The sequence below is a fragment of the Candoia aspera genome, chromosome 1 (assembly GCF_035149785.1).
Source record: "Candoia aspera isolate rCanAsp1 chromosome 1, rCanAsp1.hap2, whole genome shotgun sequence".
Taxonomy (NCBI): domain Eukaryota; kingdom Metazoa; phylum Chordata; class Lepidosauria; order Squamata; family Boidae; genus Candoia; species Candoia aspera.
In genome coordinates, this window is record NC_086153.1 from 242,524,679 (window position 1) to 242,548,287 (window position 23,609).

At 39.4% G+C, this 23,609-nt stretch overlaps 1 protein-coding gene across 1 annotated transcript in view; it reads left to right on the forward strand.

Moving 5' to 3' along the window:
- The window catches only part of CD81 (CD81 molecule), a 66,974-nt gene that overhangs the window by 11,624 nt on the left and 31,741 nt on the right, over positions 1 to 23,609 (forward strand). The window contains exon 2 of the mRNA XM_063289345.1: positions 13,469 to 13,583. Within this exon, the coding sequence (XP_063145415.1) occupies positions 13,469 to 13,583 (115 nt within the window). The remainder of the gene's footprint in view (positions 1 to 13,468; positions 13,584 to 23,609) is intronic.

The following is a 23,609-nucleotide window of genomic DNA, read 5'->3' on the forward strand; positions in this document are numbered from 1 at the left end:
CTGGTGTCGGCTTTGAAGGTATCTAGGCACCGTGTTTTTTGGCAGCCTCATTTCCTTTTACCGCTGACCATTCCAAACATAATTGCCTTTTCCACCTTTTATAATATGCTCAGTATAATTTCTTACATTCATATTATGATCATAATTTATTTCCTTGAAAGCCCCATGAGGTTTAATAAGATTATCTTCATGATGCTACTGTTTTGTGTATATTATTATTATTACTACTACTACTACTACTACTACTACTCCTCCATATATAGTAACTCCTGAAAAGAGGTTAACAGGAGCAAAGAGTCCAGATTATGGGAGGTAATTGCCCTATTGCCTGGTCAGATTTCAGTTGGAATACCATGTCTAGTTCTCAGCATCAAAATTCAAAAATGATAGTAACAAATCGGAGCAAATTCAGTGATGATGAAGGAATTGAAAACCAAGCCCTATGAGGAATAATAAAAATATCAGGGTATGTTAGCCTACAAAAGAGATGAATGAAGTGTGATATGAAGGTTTGTCACACAGAAAATGATGTGGACTTACTACCCTACAGGGCAGGAGCAAAACCTGTGGGTTAACAGTATCAGAAAGAAGGTTCTGGCTAGAAGGAACTTCCTGACTATATTAGCTGAGTTGCCAAATGAAGTGGTGAGTTCTCCTTTGCTAGAGGTCTTCAAACAGCTGGATGGTCACCTGTCAGAAATCCTGTACTGATCCAAAGTGCAATTTTTTCATTCGCTAAGCTGTACCAACCCATATTATCTATGCTTGCCTTTTCTCCTCCATTTTGTGCTCATATATTAGAAAACTATTCTTTCTTCCTCCCCCAAAGGTAGTTAAATAATGAGCCGCACAAAGCTTTGAGTCTTCTCTTGCTACAGTGAAGTGTGGAGGAGGAATCTGGAGGTACCAAGCAGAGTTTCACAGTGCTATATTTTTAGCAGCACTGATATCTGTTCTGGTGGATGAGGTCAGCCCTTATAAGACCCTTGTTGTATGCCTAGAATGTGGAAAGAACAAGCCTTATTTTATATTTGAAAAGTCTTGCCCTTGTTTGCATTTCTGAAGGCCAGATTATGCTTGTATATTGAAACACTTTCCTGTGGGAAAACTCTTAATTGGCATATTAATTTTGCCAGCATTCCTTAGCATAGTAGTTATAAACTGTTGAGCTTAACATTGCCTTCTACAACCCAGTGTCCTCCAGAATTGCTGGTCCAAAACACCCAGAATTCTCAACCCAGCCATGCTGAGGAACATTTGGAATAGTAATGATACAACAACTATGGACTGGTTAACTTGTATGACCCAATGTTACTTTCTAGTAGACAAATATAAAACATTGAATATAATAGCCTACATTCTAGTAACAAGAATGAAATAACTCATGTCCAAGGCCAGTCCAATGTAAATTGAAACCTACAAATAAGATTAATAGATGGCATGCCAGTCTTTGGCCACCAGGCACATCAATATCTATTGTGGCTAGATTTTGCTTGTTATTAGTATTTTTGTATGATTGCAAGGAAGGCTTTTGTTTTATTGGTATGGTACCACAGTTCTTGTGTTTTAGAATCACTCTACATGTCTACATTGTTCAAATCTTTCTGGTGAGTAATGTGGCTATGATGCTGCTTAGAAAAATTGGAAAGTATTTATTTTAATTATTTCTCTGCTGCCCCATTCATATGACTCTGGGCAGTTTAGGACAATTAAAACAAATAAAATTGAAAAACAGATACTTGAAGTTAAAGAATAAAATTAATAAATTAACTCTATGTGATAAAATATAAGAGCCCCTTGCATCATCAGGCAGATTTTTGGTAGGATACTCTAGATCCAAATTGAGTTGTTGGGCCTTTTAAAATCAATGACAAAAAAATTCTACTCAATCCCCTTTCTACTCTTTTTTTTCCTCTGGTGCCTTGGAGTCAGTGTTGACTCCTGGTGACTGCCTGGACAAGTCCCTGCAGTTTTCTTGACAAGATTTTGAAAGTGGTTTGCCCTTGCCTCCTTCCTAGGACTGAGAGAGAGTGACAGGCTCAAGTTCACCCAGCTGGCTTTGTGCCTAAAACAAGACTAGGACTCACTGCTTCCCGGTTTCTAGCGTGATGCCTTAACCACTACACCAAACTGGCACTACTCTCATTGACTGTAGTTCAACTCTGATCCTCAAAATATTTAATTCTGGTTTGATCACATTCAGATCTATCTTCCTATAGTAAACCCTTGATTCAACAAACCTCAGTTTAACAGACTTTAGATTTAAGAAATAAAACTTGCTGATTCTGAGTTTTACCAAAATTGAGAAAATATCAGCCTTTGGTCTGAATGATCTATGCTGCTGCTACTCAATATGGGTATTCACTGACATTAGGCTTTTTCTTGTATGAGTGATTTTGGGTTCAAAAATCCCATTTGCTTTTTAATGAATGTTCTAACAGATGGCCTTTTCCCCTTTCCAACATTAGTCTATGAAATTGAAAGTGTAAAGTAATTTTTCTTTCCAAGCAAAGTGTCACTACTTTTAGATGAGAAACAGAGGTAAATAGGCAAGATAACTGCTTAATTCAGGGCCCTCTAAAACTGCAAGGCAACCACCTTCTCCCTTCTCCAAAGAAGGTTGAAGGCAGGGCAAAAGTCATCTAAAATGGTTGGGTCCAGGGATGGCTTCTTGGGTGCGGGGGCGGGGGATCACCGCCTTCTTAAGGAAGAAACTGCCCCTGTTTCAAGGATGCATTCACCACCACCCAGAACCAACACATGTCATCTCTTGGGCAGCCTCAGACAGCTAGGATGGACATGGATCCAACAGTGAGGTGGCAGAACTTACAACCTCGAGAATCCTGTTCATTTCCTCAAGACTAGCAGGCTTAACTCAGTCCAGATAACAGATAAACAGATAAATGGTTCAGTCAGCTCCAAGGGACCTGCATCAAAGCCAGAGTCCAATTTGGAGAAAATCTGAGTGATTTTATCCACATGATGCCTAGCATATCTTCCTCACGGCCCTGTAAGTAGATCTCTGGCACGAAAAGGGACCTAGTCACCCAAAAGAGGTGCTGGGTGGCTATTTGTAGAAAAGTAGTGGTGCTTTGCCATCCTTATCTTGATGAGATAGACCTTAATAGTGGCCCTAGATAGTGTTTGGTTGGATTTGCTTCTTGGTGCCGTCTAGCAGTGCTCCTGGTGTTTCCTCCTCCACTTTATCTCCCTAAGCTCCTCCGTGAACCAAGGAAAGACCTGGGATCCAAAGAAGGGAGGAGGCCTCATAGGCTTGATCTAATCCAAAGCCCCAGTCACCCTCTCATTACAAGCAGCAGCTAAGGCTTCAGCTCGGCCATTCACCAAACCTTTGGGAACAACCCAGATTCCCTCTGGAATACCTTTGGGTTCATCAGGCACTTGATATGGCCCAATTGAATAGGTCCTGCCTCCCTACACCAGAGAGCAGCCCCAGAACACTCTAAGGTAATCAGAACGTGATCTGACCATGACAAGGGAGTCATGGAAATCTCCCTCAACTTCAAATCACATTGCCATTGTTGTGACAGCAAGATCAGATCCAATGTGTGATCACTGCTATGCATCAGGCCCTCAGTTACTTGAGTCAGTGCCATGGCTGTTATGGCAACTATAAACTCCCAAGCTGCTTCCGACTCTACCCCCATAGAAGACAGATTAAAGTCCCCCAAGACTATAAGCCTGGAGAACTTGGTTGCCAGTCGGGTTTCAGGCCAGGGAAACAGCGTTGTTTGCACTTGTGGATTTGCTCTGGAGGGGGCAGGGTGGGGGTTGGGTGTCCAACCTTGCACTCCTTGGTCTCTCAGCAGCTTTCAATATCATTGACCATCATATCCTTCTGGACTGGCTTAGGAAGCACAGCATTATGCAGGTTCTCCTTCCTCTGGAGTCTGTTTCAGTTGGTGTTGATGGGGGGAAGAGGACTGCCCCACATACCCTCTTATTTAGGGTGCCTCAGGGCTCAACTCTCTCCCTACTCCTGTTGAAGCCGCTGAGTGAGGTCACTGAACCGCATGGGGTGAGGTATATGCTGATGATACTTTGCACAGCTTTGTTTTGTGCAGCAATTGTGCCCTTTCCTGGACCAGGAAGTACTGCGTTTGGTCACTCAGGTTTTGGTCACCTCCTGAGTGGATTACTGTAATGCACTCTACATGGAGCTGCCCTTGAAGAACATCCAGAAGCTTCAGCTGGTTCAGAATACAGCACTGTGGGGAATTTTAAGTGTGTCTTACTTTGTCCATATTATACTTTTACTTCGCAAACTGCATCAGCTTCTGTTTTGCTTTTGAGTGCAATTCAAGGTGCTGGTTATCCATAAAACCCTATATGGCACGGGGCCAAGGGATTTAAGGGACTGCCTTACTCCCATTGTTTCTACCCATCCCATTAGGTCATGCAGGAGGAGCATGCTCTAGGTCCCATCTATCTGGAGTGTTATCTAGTGAGACCCAGGAAGCATGCCTTTTTTATTGTTGTATCTTTAAAATTATACATGTATTTTTAGTGTATTTTGATTCTTGTTATCCACCTAGAATTGTATTGGTGAGATTGCCAGCCATATGAATAGATATAAACAAACAAACATACCAACCAACCACATACATTTTTAACCTTGCATACAAATCCTGATGTTTCTTTCTGCATAGTTGAATCAGTTTAGTGTTTAATTATGTGGATTGCTTAAGCATCTAGTTTAGATGGGAAGAAAAAGTAGGGTGTGGTAGCCATACTATTTCCAAGTGGCTTCCTGAGTTCAAACGAGTCAGGGCGCTGTTTAGAGAAAGACAGACAGACAGTTGTGGAAAGATTGCTGAGGATGGAGCTTGTCCCTTCCTTCTTTCCACTTTCCCGCAACTACAGTTTCTACAATAAATACAAATGGTAGCTTGTTGTGGCTGTGAGAGAAGGATCCCAGAGACAGAATCTAGCAGTATCGACAGAAGCAAACGTATTTGTGATAATGAATGGTTTTGATTTATTGCAGAGAAAAGCAAATGTATTTGTGATAATGAATGGTTTTGATTTATTGCAGAGATTTCACCATTCAAAACCAAGAGTTAGTTTCCGGCTTTGTTTTCAGTAGCCTTCTAAACTTCCTCTTCATAGGTTGGTGGTTTACGTTGATTAACTTTCATCACAGTTTGGTCCAAGGATATCCTAGCTGGATGACTTTGTGCAGTACTTCCCGGTCAGTTTTCTTCCCAGCCCCTGCCCAATTACTACATAAGGATATGGGGCGGGGCGGCGGGGGCGGTAGAACCAAAGTAGAGAATTTCAATATTCCTTCCTGGAAACAATCTCTCTCCAGCTGGAGGAAAAGGAAGAAAGGAAGGGATTCAAAAGGCTGGGTTGTGATCATGTGTACACAGGAATTTGCATGCATTCAGGGTTTCCTTCCAAGGTCAAAGCCTTCTTTATGGCCCCCCTGAGGCTGCGTCAGCTGAACACTGTGAATTTGGTTTCCTTCCTTCATTTTCCCATCTGACTTTTCTGTAGGATTTTGTAATAGAATTGGCCAAACTTTCACGTCACTTCTTGATTCTGCTTCCTAAAGTCATTTTCAGAGGACTATATCCCTGATAAATACCCAATGAGTGTTCAAAAAGGAAATCCCATAGTCTCCTTAGACTAGGGATACAAAGATGATGATTTATGACCTATAAATAAATATCCAAGTATTGATTTGCAATAAAATTGACCAGGATTTCTAAATTGCAGTGGTTTAGCAATAGCAGCAGTAAAATGACACTTCCCCAGATTAATTTAGTATTGTTTCTTACTCCATTCCAGTGATATACAGGGTTTGTGATATAAAATATTCTCTTCGATTAGTGTTTGTGAGTCACCAAGGGAGCATCAGTTACAGAGCTGCCATGTTAATGCAATAATGAATACGTCAGTTGAAATGAAGGAAGCTTGAGGTTAGCAGGAGGGGATATTTGTGTGAAATGACGGTATTCTTTAAATTATTACACACTTTACATCTGACTTCATTTGGCAAATTACTGGGTTCTAGTTAAAAAAGATCTCACAGACTTGTAGCTTCCATACCTGTCCCTGAGCATTATAGTGCATATAATTATAAGATATTTGATAATATACTTTCCTATTATTTTGAAAGCAACTTTTTGTCATCACTGGTGAAATAAAACATCTTTTGAAATATATGGAGAGAGTCAGACCACATTATCTCAGCCAGTATTCACGAGAAGCTGGCCTCCTCTTTTGCAGATTGCTGGTTAAGCCTCACAAATGCTCAACACATCTACTTTATGTTTGTTTTTCCTAAATTTGCAATAAATCACACTATCAAAAATTGGTGGTTTTGGCAAAATCTGTAAGTGCTGTGGAAGCCATGTAAGATTGCAAGGCCAAATATGGAAAATGAATTGTCTTCCTCTACTTTAAGTACTAGAGAGCCAATTCAGTGTATTGGTTAAGGTGCCAGGCTAGAAGCGAAGAGACCATGAGTTCTAGTCTCACCTTCCACACGAAGCCAGCTGGGTGACCTTGGGCCAGTCACTCTCTCTCAGCCCTGGGAAGAGGGCAGTGGCAAACCAATTCTGAAAATGCTGCTTAGAAAACTGCAGAGACTAGTTGAGGCAGTCACCAGGAGTCAAGACTGACTTGAAGGCACCTTCCCCCAAAAAACACCTGTAGATACTATTGGGCATGCACATTTGTATCTGTATCTAAATTCTGGAAAGAGTATGTGTGCCTATTTTTGAAGGAAAGGTTTGATGTAAATCTAACAAATAAATATATAGTGTGGACAATTTTTTTCCTGTTGAAGGTTTTTTGTGCCTAAATCATCCCAGGCAAAATCAAAGGATTCCCCTTTAGTGATTCCATATTAATTTAAGGGAATATATCATTTCAAAAGGATAGAAAGGCTGTTATAATAAGGAAAACAGTTTACCACTCTGATTTCCTATCAAAGGACAGCTGGAGGAAATACATGTTGTCTTTACGACCTCATATTTCCTTCTCTCAGCTTGACTTTACAGTGATATGTTACACTTAATAAAAGATATGTTTAAAAAATAAAAGATCAAGAAGGCCTTTTTTATCATAGGCAGGAGTAGAATTTCAATATTAATTATAATAAGCAGATTGATATGAATGATATTCCCAGCAGCTGTTTGAACTTACTGTTTGTACTGTATTACAAATAATGTGAGGACCATTTTTGGATTAAGCAGATAGAAATGGAAAAAATAAATTGACCCAGTCTCTCTAACACCTCACCTAGGGGCCTAATGGAGTGCTGGCTTCATCTGGGAATATGATGTAAGAATCTAATTAGCTTTCCCAATAGAAATTTGGCATACTATGGCACTTAAAGATTAAAAACACATCTTAGAGCCTAGATACAATGCATTTTGCTGGAGACTGAATTCTTTTGACATTTATATCCAACAAAACATTTTTTCTTAAAACCAAGCTTTTGATTTAGCACACAAAAATGCACTTTGAAAACCTCAAAATCATCAAAAACAGATATACCAACTAAATTGTAGTCTTCCCTACAGGTACTTGTATCTTTTTTTTCTCTTGTGGGGGAAAAGGCAATTTTGAAGGCTGATTGAGATAACATCAGGGACTGTAAAGAACAGAGTCCTCCACTCACCCACATACATGCATTATACACTTCCACTGCAAATCACACTTTGCTTCAGTTGGTTCTGGTTTAAACTTATTACCAACATTTTAACTTGAACCCTAAAAAGTAGCCTTAACAAAACAAAAACAAGCAAGCCCATTTTGTCCAAGATACCATGTACTTTTTTATTACAAGCTGGAATTACAGCAGCTGAATATGGAACAGGTAGAAATGATCACGGCACATTTATACATCTGCGTTTCTGGCATTTGAAATACAATTTGATGAGTACTGGTTTAAAACTTGTTCAGCATTAACTCAAATTTCATTATGAAGTAAATATTATCTACCTTACATGTGATGTCTGCAAACGGCAAAGCACTAGTGTCTAGTTTTAAAAGTTTCGATGAATTATAGAATGCAGGGGTCACAAGATAGGTTTTTGTCTGTGAATGTGTGTATGTGTATGTACCCTACTATACATACGCACAAGTATATACACATACATGTATATACATGCACACATGTATGTACATACACATACAGAGAGAGAAGACAAGCCTCTACTATTTCCATGCAACATATAGCATGTACATTATATTAGCACATATTATATCTGCTCCATTTCACCCCCTGGGTTCCTGTGGGAGGGAGGTGAGGAAGAAACTCAACAGGTGACTGATTGCTAGAAAAACCCAATTTCTGCAAGGCCACTCTAGACTCTTATCTTTGTTTCCAGTAGCTGAAGGAAAAGTTAACCCCAAGTTAGACCTTGGAGGGAGGCATGTGGTTTGCACAATGTGGCTGCTCAGAAGAGTGTTCTTTGATTCATAACAAACCTGGGGAAATTTTGTGTTAAAGCTGATTTATCACTGATATTTTTGTGTTTGCATGACAGCTAACCCCACCTTTGACCCAGTAAAGCATGTTGCATGAATGTTGCTCAAAAAAAGTATTGCAGAAAAGAGGAGGTAGAAGATTAAAAAGTGATAATCCAGCAGCTGAGACTCCAACAGGCTGCATGGAAGGTTTTTTTTAAGAAAAAAAAATTAAACTGTACTGTGTGTACTTTTTATTGCTACATACTGAATTCTGAAAAGAGGTTAATGAACATGTTCTTAGTTTATGATTAACTTTTAACAATCCAACTAATACACACACACACACACACCAGAATCCTGCTACTAATACTTGTTATGATCAGAATGTTTAATTATTCTTTTAGCACAAGTGAAATAAAGGCTGTTCTTGGCTCAAAGTAGAGGATGCTGCTAGGTTATTTCATGGCATCTCTCCCAAATTCTGAAACTTTCCTCAATCTTAAAGAGCCAGATACAGATAGATTCTAAGTTTTTCTGTTCTGAAGCTGACAGCTTTGTACCAGCCTTCCTTCTCTACTTCAGCATTCATTGCTTTCTAATTAAAAGAGTCAGGGTTCTGCCATTGCTGAGCACATCTGGAGGCACTGGCTTTCAAAAATAAGCATCTTACTTAATGAATGCAAAGGAGCTGCTACATTTGAGTGTTACTGATAAATTTTTAAGAGCTGCTGAATCAAATATCCTAGGTTTGGTGAATTTTCTCTGGATAATGCTGGACTTTCATAGGGATCCCATTGACTACAAATGGCAATCTAATGACTGGGTCCTGATTTTATCACCATTTTTGGAGCACATGGTCTCCTTTGGTTTGTCATTTAAAGTAAAATTCATCATTAAGTGGTTTAAGTTAAGTGGTTAAGTGGTGATGGGCAACACATCACGTGTCCGCACCCAATTTTACATTTTTGTGGCAGTTGTGAAGTGATTCACACGGTCATTAAAATAATCATGCAGTTCCCTATTGACTTTGCTTATTGGAAGCTGGCTGGGAAGGTCACAAATGTTGATCATGTGACTCTGGGACTGTCCTAACAGTCAGGAATCACGCTGAGACGAGGAATAGGTCTCTAGTGTTTATTACTGCTACATTAGACAGAAAATCCTAACAAACTGAAGAAGCGTGGGAAAACCCAGACAGATAAACCCCAAAAGTCAAGGCTGGTCTGTTCTGTGTCTCTTTGAATGGCTGCTCAACTCCTCAGTACTACGCATGCGTTTTCCACCCTGGATAGAGGCCCCCTCCTGCTCACCATCAGTACTCATGACAGGGACGCTGCAACCGTCGTAAATACATGCCAGTTGCCAAGCACTTGAATTTTGATCATGTGACCATGGGGGTGCTGCAATGTTTGTAAGTGCGACGACCAGTCCTAAGTCACTTTTTCCAGCACTGTCATTACTTTGAACGGTTGCTAAACAAATGGTTGTAAGTTGAGGATTACCTGTATTATAAGTAGGAGAAATTCTGATATAGGTGGACTTCCTAAATAGATAGGCTTCTAAGTGAAGACAGCATGGCTCAGTTTTAGCCTACAATGCTGTATGTGTTTACTGTACTTGGAAACATTGCTTTATATTCAGTGAAACTTGGAAATGAAGTCTCTGTACTATGATAGAAAATTACCTCTGAAATAATGTTGTTTTGATAAAATCCTTTATTTAACAATAAAGGATTTTGAGACTGCAGGCTATGGCAAGCTGAAATGTATAAGCAACTGAATTTAAGGGAAGCTGCCATATCCTTTGCATTTCTTTATGTAGGACTTCAGTAGGAGTTTCCTTTGCTGCATTTTCCTCTGTATCACTATAATCATCTTTCTAGGTGCTTGGTCCCCAGATAACTTCTACACTTTTGTACAAGAGCTCTGCCATTTGCATTTCATTATCTTAAACGTAATTGTGATACTACTGCATATCTTTCTCATAGCGCTTGGTGGGGTTTTCCGTTGTTGTAAAAAGTAACTAAATTTTACTTTTACAGTTCATACTGAAATACCTTAGTATCACGGGTTTCTTGCAGTGAAAGGAAGCACTTGGGAACTTAAACTTGGAGAATATGCAGCAATGGCAAAATTAACAGTATATATTCACAACAGAAGCTAACCAAATTTAAACAAGATATACATCACACAGCATGGCAAATACAAATATTTACAGTCTGGCTTTTAAGGTGGCCCAAGTTTTTCTAAAAATTGTAAAATAGAAAAAGCACAAAAAAGGGGGAAGTCAGAAACTGAATAGTTTTTTTTTTTCCCTTTCTTTATGTTTTGGTGGTTTAATTGTCAAATTTGCTTTACCTTCTCTTTTGGGAGATCTTAGATTTTGGTATCTACCCTTGTTGGTCCTTGCTATTATAATATATTATCTATTACTGGGTGGGTTTTAATCCTCTGGTTTTTCTGTATATGCCTCTCTGAGTATGACAGAAATGTTAGTAATAGAAAGTAATAAAATGCCATTGCTGCTTAATCACCATTCATACTTTCCTATTTAAATCTGTCACTGAAAGCATTAGTGTTTTAATGTGCATTCTTCTCTAATGACCCAGTTTGTCTGTGCTTTTCTCTGCATTTCATTTCTTTCCACAGTCTAATTCAGATCCTGTAACTGTGGCTAATTATTGCCACTTCCAAGCTAGCAAGATGAGTTCACACATACATATTCATTACTTGACAATTGGTATGTACAAAAGTCCCTCCATAGGTCAAAAATAACAGATGGGACTTTTTTGTCTCTTTATGAAACACTTTTCACCATGTATTTGTTTCCTCTCATGTTGTTAGTGAACTGAATAGGTATTTCAGACCTTTTTTAAAACTGTATTTAAAATAGTGAAATACCCCCCCCCCCAAAAAAATCTACATCGCTAACCAAAAAAGGGTAAATAGTGAAAAAAACAACAAAAAAACCCCAGAAACTAAATATAATTATTAAAATAAACTTAACAAAATTACCTGTAATTAACAGGGAAAAGATCTATATAATAACTATAAATAACTATATAAAATTAATTCAGTTGTTAAGCTTATCATTACATCCAGACCATGCAGCAGCCTGCTTTGTCATCTTCCCATTTTTAGAATACAGAGACTTTTCCAAAGTAGGTAACAAATTTATATCATGGATCCATTTCTTAAAATTTGGAGTTTTCCAGTTACATAAAATTATCTTCTTTGCCATATTCCAGTCTTGATAGAGCTAAAGTTCTTCATGAGATGACAATTCCATATTTAGGAATATAATTCAACATCACACTGAGTTCCTTAATTTCCAATTTTTCATTTCACAGTTTAAATATATAACAAATGCTGAGTTACATTTCATATTTTAATACCTTATAAAAGTAATTGTTAGTTTCTGTTCACATACTGCATCTCTTAAGCTATTGAAGCTAAGTCAAACTCAAAAACTAAAAAACTAAACATCTTTGAAACAGCCATTCAAAATCAGCTGATTTAAAGTATTAATCCCTTGTTTAGCTCAACCATTCCAATAAAACATCTTCCCCCCTATTTTCAGATTTTGAGTTTTACCACAGCATCAGTTTCTCATGTAATTTGGGATTAAAATGTAACCACTTATTTAATAATAACTGAATATATCTAGCAGCTTTCAAAGCAGGAAATGAAAATCTTGTTTAAGTATACTTGCACTTGCTGTCCAGGTGGGCCCAAAGAGGAGAAATCTTATTCCAAAAAAATATGGATGTTAAAATAAGAGTCCAGTGATAAAACCAAAAATCTAATTAACACTACTATCATCATAAAGTAGTCTCAATTTAGCCAACAATATTCCGGAGGCTTTAACCTGCCATAAAAATGGCTCCATTGAATGGTGTTTCAGACTGACCTTTAGGCATTTTGCATTTTATCTACCTATATCTATGTAGGTATCTATCTATATATCTACAATTATATCTATATCATTGCTAGTCAAATAGCTATGTACAAACTAGTGTTCTATACAAACTGGTGTTGGGAAATCAATTCCTTGTCCTGTCCTGTATGTTTCTTCAGAAATAATGCTTTGGCCTTCATACTGAAAAAAAAAATGAGCTTGAAAAAATATGCATTGTGCCTGGTGGAATTTCAGCAGACACTCAATTTATGCATTAACACCCAGTTAGTAAATGTTTGTAAGACAGGGCAAATGCTAGTCAGAAATGAGAGGTGGGGAAATAAACCTTATTTGCACAGCAAGAAGTTTATTTTGGGGGGCAGCTTATTGATGTTGGAATTGGCTTCACAAAAATCTGGACTGCATGGCAATCCCCACACGATGCCTTTAAAAAATTATGCCAAAAATTTTGCCTGGATAATCTATTTTATCAAATGTGTATTTCACCTTAATCAATTGCATCTCTGTATCCATTGCATAAGGCAAGCATAAAGGTAATGTCTTCTTCAAGTCAAGTTTGATTCCTGTGACTGCATGAAAATATCCATGTATTGTTGTGAAGAATATGGAAGTAGTTTGCCATTACCCTCTTCCTTTTCAACTTCTTACAATTGCTTGATAGTCTCCCATTCAAGGAGTAATCAGATCCAAGCTTGTTTAGCCTTTCTGAAGTCAGAAGGGTACTGTCATCTACTGTCATCCATAAGTAATTGAAATTGGTGGCAGATACTTAAATGTCTCTTGACAATTTGATTAATGTTTACTAATACAAAAGCAAAAAGTCACGAAAGTAGGCTTCTACTTAAGTAGATAAAAGATTCCTTCATAATTATATTAAATGACTTGTAAATATGGGATTTTTAATCTTAATTTTGTAAGTCAGTTATTTTTATGGATATGATGATCGGTCACTTTCTCAGAATGTATATACAGTATACATTATGTACAGTAACTGTCATATTTTAATGAAATGTTTATAGTATGAACACCTCTTTCATTTATTTGATGGGATCCTGGTTATACTCATCGCTTTCTCTCCCCCCCTCCCCCAATTTCTTTTCAGCTGGCAGGAGGAATCATTCTTGGTGTGGGATTATGGCTTCGTCATGATTCACAAACCTCACTCATCTTGCAGTCTTCACTAGATGACCAGCACGCTCCTAACACATTCTACATTGGTAAGCAAAAAAGGCTGCGTAACCAATGTTTGCTAAAGTTATGGGAGGGAATTGAATTAAGGACTGTTTGGGCTTTTTTTTTTTTTTGCATCCATGGAGCCTCTGCAACTGACCATCACTAGTCTTTGGAACAAAAAATGCTGTTGAGAGAAGAATGTAATCCTACTTCCTTGCTTAACACTTCTTGTCCATTTATTTGTTTATATGGTTTATATAGCCACCCATCTCCCACAAGTGACTCTGGGCTGTTTACTAGATTAAAACAGAAAAAAATCATCAAACTTAATGCCCTGGTGCTCAAAGATAAACAGTTGACCCCACTCACCATCAGCAGTACCCACCTGACCCAGATGCCTAGGGAAACCACCAGGTCTTCAATGCCTTTTGAAAGGGTAGCAGGATTGGGGCCATCTGAATCTCCAGGGAGATGCTGTTCCACAGGTCAGGTGCTGCCACTGAGAAGGCACAACTCTGGGTTCTAACAAGATGACATTGTTTAAGAGAAGGGACCCAAAGCATGCTCTCTCAACTACATCTGGTCAGGTGGGCAGAAACAGTAGGAGAAAGGTGGTCCTGCAAGTAGCCTAGCCATATGCCAGGAGGGCTCTACAGAGCTCTTCCTTATGACCTTGTGAAACTGATACAACTTGGTGGCTGCTGCTTTCTGTTTGGGATGGAGTTCAAATTATTTTAATAGTGTGTTCTAGAAATACTGTTTTGGTTACAGAACATGCTGTATTAGTGCAAACAACTCTCTGATACTTCTTGGAACAATTATTCTGTTGTGTTCTCTGTGCTAAAATTGCATGCAAAATATTGTACAATGTTGAAATTTCAAAATCCAGAATCTTATATGTGTATAGTGCTGTAATAGTCAAACAAGTGAAGAGGTCTATTAATGAAAAAGTTAAACTTTGGAATCTCTCAGTAACCAAGTAGAGGGTCTATCGATTTGAATGCCATTGTTGTAACTTATTCCTGACAATCTCACTCTCCCTTTCTCATCCTCTTGCCAGCCCATTTTTGCATTTTCAAGTAAGACCACCCCTTCCCTTTGATATTACAGACTGTTTTGTTCTGAAGTCAGTACAGTTGTAGCATTGTGGTCCCATAATTGCTGTTGGTTAGGCCAAACAGCCTGGAGTCTGGCACAAGGAATTATTTATTGGCTACATATTTAATTGGTTTATTGTAATTTTGATTGATTTATGTTTGTGTGTGTGCCTTGGCAACTGCAGTTTTCTAGGGAAGATTTTTGGAAGTGATTTGCCCTTGCCTGCTTCCTAGGGCTGAGAGAGAGTGACTGGCCCAAGGTCATCCAGCTGGCTTTGTGCCTACAGTAGGACTCATGGTCTCATGGTTTCTAGCCCAGTGCCTTAACCACTACACCAAGCTGGCTCTCTTGATCAGTTTAGTCCAATGTAATACCTTTATTTAGGCCACTGGGTCAGAATTTTCAAGTGGATCCTTTTTGATTCAGATATTAAAATGAGGACATTCCCCCAAAAGAAAGGAATGATCTGTGTTTATGTATGATAACATTACTGCATGTGTTGTCTTCAGACAACCTATACTAATAGCCCTGTTTGACAGTGATAGGATACCCACAGCAGTGTATTTCAAAATTCTTGAAGCAAATAGAATAGAGAACAATTGGACTGAAAAGGAAAAATCTGATTCTATGATACAGTGCACTTTCAGATGTTTTCAGCTAGGGTGTGTGAGGGTCATCTAGCATTGTTTTGTGTAAATATTTGTCCACTTCTGAGCCTAAAGGCTATAGATTGTGGGGTAATACATTCCATACTGGCTTAAGAAGAGTAAAAGAATAAGATCTCTCTTTCTGACCCCCCACCCCCTAAAGTCAGCCACAGGAAAATATAGTATAAGAGCAAAGCAATAATTCATAGCTGAATAGCTTTTCAAAGGTCATCCACTTAAATCCATGACTGATGCAGAAAATCAATTATTGCAAACCTGAAAGGTGTTCATCCCACAGCAGCCTAAAAACACTTATGAAAAGAGATTCCACAACATATCAAGACAGTCTGTTCCACAGTTGAGTTGCTTATACTGTCCAGTGGCTCATTCTTAATGTTTAACTTTTATTGCTCTTATTGCAATTTACTACCCATTGGTTCAAGTTGATTTTTTTCCCCAAAACACAGTGGGATCAGAGGACAGTATAGAAAAGCGCCCCCCTCTGAATCTCAGTGTTTCTGTGTCAGAACTAGTTGTGTGCAAGAGGGAGTGGTTTATTCCCAGAATGTTCTGTTGTCTTCTAGAACATCAGGTTTTATCCCAAGAACTGATATATCTGAACATCCTGGGGAGATTTGTTTATTTTAAAGCTAGACTGCAACTGGAACACCATGAACCACTTCCTGTTCTAAGAGGAGTTTGCCAATGGCATTCAAAAAGAGGAAAAGGCAAGGAATAGATGAGAGAGATTAGGAAAGAGCTATGTATTCTGGAGTTGTGTGCTGAGCTGTTCAGTGTGAAAAAGTGTGATGCAAGGAGTTTGTCCTGAGAGCTGTTGATTGCCGATGTGGGTAGCTGAGGGCTCATTCACACAGACTCCTTGCCTCAGGTCTAAAAATCTCTCTTACCAGAGGTTGAGGACCTTTTCTCACAGCAGAACCTCAGTCTCATTGCTAGCCTGCTGCTGAGGCAGGCTGAAACTGTTCCTCCAAGATGATCTGACACAAAAGTAGTATTTTCCTTGGCAAACAGAAGAAGACCTCCTGTGGAGAGAGTCTTAGTCACATGGAGGAGGGAGGTTGGCAGTCTGCTGGACTCCACACTGCAGGACCACCCCTCCCATCTAGCAGAAGAGTTCTGAGCCTCCATGGCCATTTGTGCTATGACTTCTGGAGAGACTGGATAGCAAAACTGGTTTTAATAAACCAATGATAAGTAGGATTTTGTGGCAAGAGAAGATAGTGGGAAATGGAGCCTAAGATGGATGGGAGTTCCTAAAAATGAGCTATCAAAAGCCATACACTCTTGGAAGAGTTGTAGGTAACACTTAAGGTAGCCAGCCCGCTCTTCTCTGGAGCTGAGGATGAAGGTCAGGAGGAAGAGGATCTGTCTCCTCCTGAACCTGAGTTCATGTCATGAGATGAGACACTTTCACCAGCAAATCACTCACCATAACCAAAGTAGGTAGTCCACAGAGCTGAGGGCATGGTAGATGAGCACATCAGAGATACTCTTGAAAAGTCATGCTTTACTGCGTGGGTTGGGCAGCAGTCAGGGCAGCAGGTATAGTTCATCCTCAGGTGTTTAAGCATTATCAAGGTGTCTTTCCCATATCTGGCAGCACTAGGCCGAGATAAATGCTATTGTTCATTTTCAAAACAAAAATCAAAATCAAGGCGTAGAATAGGGATACCTGTCTTTGTAGTAGAACCCGTGAAAAAGATCCTGGAATAGTAACTGGCTGCAAACTGAACACAAGTCAGCAATGGATGTGGCTGAAAAATGGTAATACAATTATAGACTGCATCAAGAGACATTACTCCGGATAGTAGTTGTTCCGTTTTACTATGCTTTGGTCAAATCCCATTTCAGGTATTGTATCTAGTTCTGGCCTTCACGTTTTTAAGAACGGTCCAGAGAAACTGGAATAATAAGGATGATCAGTGAACTAATCTTATAAAGAGTAAAGGAACTGAGCAGGTTTAGCCTGAGAAGAGAAAACCAAGGAGAGTGTGATAGCACATTTTAAATACCTGTAATAATATAACACAGATGAGGGCCAAATACTTCATCATTAGAAAATATAGGACATGCAATAATACATGTAAGTTAAAGGAAGACAGGTTCAAATGGAATGGTAGAATGAACGTTCTCGCAGTACAAACAATTATTTGGAAAGGTTGTGTGCAGTTTTTCACTGGATGTATAAAGGCAGAGGGTAGACAGCTATTTGTCATGGATGCTTTAATTTGGATTCCTGCATAGAATTTATTGTCTAAATTATTCATTTTAACTCTCTGATTCTAAGACACAGTTCCAGAAATGCTTGAATTGCTCCTGGAACACTGTTCAAGCCATCCTACAGGAAAAACAGAAAGTTCTGATAATGAAACCTTTTTCTTTTGCACATCCTTAGTTGAAAAATTCAGTCTAGCTTGGATTTGCTAATGGGAAAAAGAGCATCACCTTCCTGAACCCTAGCTTTCAAGTGCTTCAGATCCCTCAGTGAGAGCTGCTGTTTTACTGCAAAAAACTTTGAACAGTGACTTCAGCTGAAAATCAACAGTGGTGCCTAGGATGATTCATGCTTTCCCAATCCATTAATCTGTCTGTCTACTTCCATGTATTTTTATTAAGGTCTCATTTTTACAAGTAAATTGGACAATTTACTGGCTTACTTAAAAGCCTGAGTGTCCTTTGTCATTCCTCCATATCTGCTGCTCACTTTCTATGGGTATTATATGTTGGTGTGGAGAAGATAAAGTTATGTTTGATAGTTGTGGATATAAAACTGCAGGACAAATGGAAAGTGTAAACAGCTTGCACTGTTTTTGGGGTGAGGGGAGCCTTGTAAGGAAGACCAAACCATTCTAAAGCTGAGCATGTTGCACAATTTAGAATGTGAATTATGCTGTGACCTGGTTAGTAGGTTACTTAGGTATTTCTGCCAATTTTGCTGGGGAGAAGCAAACACCCAGTTAAACACCCTGCATTCTGCTTTCTGGTTTACAGTAAGAGTGAGTAAAGCTTATATGCCCCCCTTCCTGATTTTTGAAAAATAGAAATTTCAAAACAGCAGTAAAACTAGAGAGAGCCAGTTTGGTGTAGTGGTGAAGGCACCAGGCTAGAAACCAGGAGACCATGAGTTCTAGTCCTGCCTTAGGCACAAAGCCAGCTGGATGACCTTGGGCCAGTCACTCTCTCTCAGCCCTAGGAAGCAGGCAAGGGCAAACCACTTCTGAAAAACCTTGCCAAGAAAACTGCAGGGACTAGTCCAGGCAATTGCAAGGAGTCAACACTGACTCAAAGACACCTAAATAAATAATAATAGTAAAACTAGCCATATAGAAAACTTGTCCGTCTTTGTTTTTTTGAAGCCGTCTACATTTGCTGTTTAAAAAACATAATTAAAAGCTCTGCTTAGATTCCTTGAGATATTTGTCATTTCCATTCAATAATAATGCATTTTCTGCACCTGCTCCTAACCCATTTTCCCAGATCTTTGATGGCATACAACTGAGATTCTCACCACACCCGGCTTGCTCCAAAGTCTTCTCTCCATTCTAACATTCCTGCTTCCTGGAGAAAAAAAGGCTATGCCTTGAGCACATGTTGCTGCATTATGTACTTCTGCCTCCTAGTTTTGTATATCATATCTCTCAGTTGTTCTAAAGTCTTTCAGTAAAGCTGCCTTACCCAGAAAATGTCCTAGTGATTGGAACACATTTTGTAAAAATATTTAGATGTTTTTACACTGGTATGCTTTATGCCAAATTTGCAGTTACATAATTTGAAAGGGGAATGTTTCCAATGTATACCATTTCTCTGGGAGCTGAGGAATGAGGGAATGTGCCCAATATATAGATGAAATAGCATGAACAGTAGCTGTAAAGGGTTATATGACAATTTTGCTGAAATCCTTTCCCCCATATTTTGTCCCACACAACAATCCTTATTGCACATCTCTAGAATTTTCCTTTGCTTGTTATTTTTGTAGAAACTGCCAACTGACGTGTGATGCTCCCCTCTTTGCCTGGCCCCCCATGTCTAGAAATTTCTTAAAATAAAAGTTGACAGCTGAGATTTCCAGGGTTGTATTCAGTTTGCTGAATTCAGCCAAATGTTCCCTCAGAGCCTTTAGACAGATAACTCTGAGAATCTGCACCCAGGTTAGGGAAGGTGCTCAAAGCCAGATAGAATGAGGCAGTTTCCTCAGCAGCCAATTGGTTGTGTCTTGAACTGCTAGCAAATGGTTTATTATTTTATTGTATTTTTGCTGCCAGAGTGAGAGACTTGGGTACCAGAGTAACTGAATGTACTTAGGGCTTTCTAACCCAGAAGAGCTGTGTCATGTCCTGGCCAGTCCTGAAAGCATTAAGACAGTTGATGGTAGAATGTGCAGAAATGTCCCCAAGGCTGGGCTTTGGAGCAGAACATGGCAAGGAGCTAACAGTCGCCTGTTGCAATCACATTTACCAAAGCAGAGCTCAAACTGGAACCGGACCTTGGGGATGCCCTGCATGGCGAGTGGGGAGCAACAGGCGGCTGCAAAGGATTAGTTGCTCAGAAGAAGAGGCCTGCTGGGCATACATGCTTGGCCCTGTTTGGGCTGTACGGCTTCATCTCCTTTTGCTGAACTGGAGCTCCTAGAAGAGATGTCTCCCTCCCCTGGTCCTCCTCTTTTGCTCTGTTTGTTCCCCAGCAGTTTTCATCCTGTCTTGGGAGAGTGAGTGAAGCAGCTGTATGTCTGTTTCTATGATAGGAGAAGGGAGGGCTTTTTTTGTTTCTGCTCCATCCCTTGCTGGGCCTCCAGGCTGTAGAGCCTGTTTACTGTCAGTGAAGAGAGAAGATCATATCCTGGAAGCCAGTCAGAGAAGAGCCATTCGGTGATAGGAAATGGAAGGGCAGGAAAAAGAAGATGCCCCTTATAACAGTGCTAGGATCCAAAGATCAAACACAAGCCTGTATCCTGAAACTATGGGATATCTAGACGAGGACAAGTTTCTTTGCAAGAAAATGGCAGTTATGCTTATGCTTATTTAAACATTTGCATATCACTTTTCAAAACTGAGTTATTCCAGAGCAGCTTACTATATATGAAAAATCACAATATAAAAAAGTTTGAGAATAAGTAATAATTACAACCTTGATATATAAACAATAAAACCAAAACAGTAGACAGGTTAATTAAAACTAATTTATGTGTGAAATATATGTATGGATTAAACTAATTTATATATGAAATGTTTTGAATTGGAACTATTTCACATTCAAAGTAAGCTATTTTGTGCCTGAAATGGATTGTTTCAACCATCCTGCAAGTATTTGGAACTATTTGGTCCTCCTGTAAAATTTCTGTCCAGTTGACGAAAATTCTGAAGTGACCACAGATAATTCTCAACTCTAAGAAATGTCAATTTTCAGTTTCGTTGTCTTTCTTTTGGGCCCTCTAGTTTTCTGTATTCTGTATCGTACAGACCATTCCGTGCAATGTTTCATTCTCTCCTGCTCTCCTTGTGATCTTTTTTGTTAATCAATGACCTTGGGAGACAGGAAGAAGAGCCACAGCCTAGACAATGCTCTGATAAACAAAATGTGAGTTCAAAGGAGAGGTGAGGGGGAAGAAGTGTCTCAGAAGGGACCCTCCCTAGTTTTGGGGAGAGTAAAAGTAAGGGATGTACTTTCAGACTTGCAAGATTCTGTTACTGTACCCTTACAATAAAGGTAGTGTTAGTATTCATGGTTGGTGCTTCTTGTCTGGACTACCTTGAAGGGCTGGCACAGCCCTAGAGTGATGCATGCAGGGCCAAATAAGGTTTTCTGTTGAATTTACAAACTAATTGAATTTACCTTACTATAAATAAAGTAGATGTATTTGTTTTCCATTTATTTTGAAAACAAGTGAACGCCCCTGTGGTAGGTATCCTGTCCAGAAAAATCTCTCACTTTTGATTGAATGTATGTGGCATTTGGCTCTTGGAACAGAATATGAATTTCTGTTAGGCTTCTTGATCTCTGGTTCCTTCCTGGCTTGACAGAGATAGTTGTGTTGAAAACCTCAGCCTTGATTCTCTCCCTGTTTTCTCCCCTGCACCAAACCAGGTTACTTGCAGCTCAGCATGTTATGGTCTTCTCAAACATTTTAGGTCAGACCTTTCATCTTAGCCAGGTTGTATATTTGCTTTTGCCTTTTTTTAAATGTGTGAATGAAGTTATTCATGAATTGATTTTTATTATTCCCTGGTATTGAAGAAAGAATTGAAGTTTGGGCTATAATTAACCTCTCGTTAAGATGCTCTGCCAATATTTAAACCATTATTTTGAAGCCTGCATATCTTCACATGGAGGTTTAACATGTTTCCCTTTCCCTTCTTTTCTTTTATGTTTTTTTTAATTTTGTTTTTTAACTCTTTGAGTTGCCTTTTTTTAAAGATATTTCTCCACCCTTGACTTGTGCAAGATTTAATAGAAATGTATCCCATAAACATTTTTCCTATCAGATACAGCCTAAGAACCACTAAAAAGAGTGGGATTTGTATGGGAGATAAGCTTACAAGGAAAGCAGCAGAATCAACCCATTGCAAAACTAAATAAAAGCAAAACAAAATAGAGGTCCTTAAACAAGACTGTATTTTAGTATTGCATACTTGCTTGTTTTTCCTCTGCTGCCCTGGGAATGTATCAATATGAAGCAAAGCAGATCTACAGCATAGGCAGCAAATGACCACAAATTCCAGGGATGTTTCCGTCCCCATGGAAAGTTCCTGCTCCACTCCAAATGGATAGGAATGGCCTCTAGTCATAGCCACATCTGGAGAACTCTGCTCCAACTCTAGACTTGTGCTTATCCCATCTCTGCCAATAATTGCCCTGCTTAGCATCCCAGTGCACACTTGCTACTGGTGAGGGTGATCAAGAGTTTCAAGAAAGCAGAGGAGCAGTCCTCTCCAGAAGGTAGACTGGAGAGCAGAGCTGAGTAGCAAAGCAGGAGAATGAAAACTTCTGTCCTCTGCTCAGAGATGATATATGTATGAGAAGTGTTATCTCTCTGTAATGTTGTTCTGATGGCAGGTATGAGTCTTGTGCATCAAAGGTGCAAAGGAACTGTCTATCAAAGAACTTACAGTTTATAGAATAATCTAACCTGAGGTCTCTTCCTGTTCTTGCATGTGACACTTTGTGCCTTGGACAAGTCTGAGCATTTGCAAAGAAGGAGAGCTACAAAACTTCCAAGATGCTTTCCCTGTGAGCAATTTAGAAACAGCTGTCAGATGCTAGAGTGCAATGTCTGTGGCTTAGCCTTTAGAACAGGGTTTCCCAAACTCTGAGGTGTACTTTCCTTGTAGTGCTGCAGACAGACTCCAGGGGAGGTGTGAAGAACCTTTTAGTTGTGCATCATTATAATAAATCCACCTTTCCCAAAGTTTCATTATATTGTTTTCATTATTCACTTGTGTTCATTTTGGTGTTTGGATTTTTAGGGGAGGTGTGTACATTGAGATTACACTAAAGAAAGGTGTGATGGCCAAAAGTTCAGGAACCCCTGCCCTAGAAAGAGTAGAAGAGCCCAAGAGGCAGAGTAAGGCAAGAGTTCCTGACAGTGGGAGAATGTCTTGACTGCAGAGTTTAGGCGTTAAAAAAATCAGCTCACAGTGCGATTCCTGATACACTGTAGCTGAGCTAGAAGTACATCTGGCTGTGGGACACAGAGATGTGAAGCCAATCCATGAGCAGAACAACTGCTGCATGTAGAGGTACCCTTTGCCTTAGTTGTCTCCCTCGGTAAACTTGGTACAATCTCCAAACTCCGTTTGTGTGACTCAGTTTAAGGAAGTGAGGCCATTTGCTTGGTACATAAAGTATTTTTGGATATCCTGTATGTGGGGGTGGAGGGATGCAATTATATTGGTCCTGCATGTATGATGTGTGTTTAAAAAGTGTGTGACCCATAACAAAATACCTTGAACTGACATGAACTGAATAAGATCATTTACAATCCACATACTAGATTTTGTAGTTGCAGTGTTAGCTGCTGGTGTGGTTCCATGAAGAGCAGTCTCATTCCATGCTGCTTCCAAGTGAAGAAGCAGAGCCAGGGGATGGGACTTCCATTCCTGGCATTCACAGCGGCAGGCATTTCTTTCCAAAGCTGAGTGGCATATTTATTTAGGCAACCTTCAGAAGCACAATTCAGTTTGGAAATTCCAGCCAGGGGTGGGGAGTTTATGCTTGGCTGCTCTGGCTCAAGAGGCTTTTTCTCTCCTCCCGTGCTCAACATTTTGTAAGACCTTAGCTTAAGCCACAAAAACTGGCAGTACCACCAGT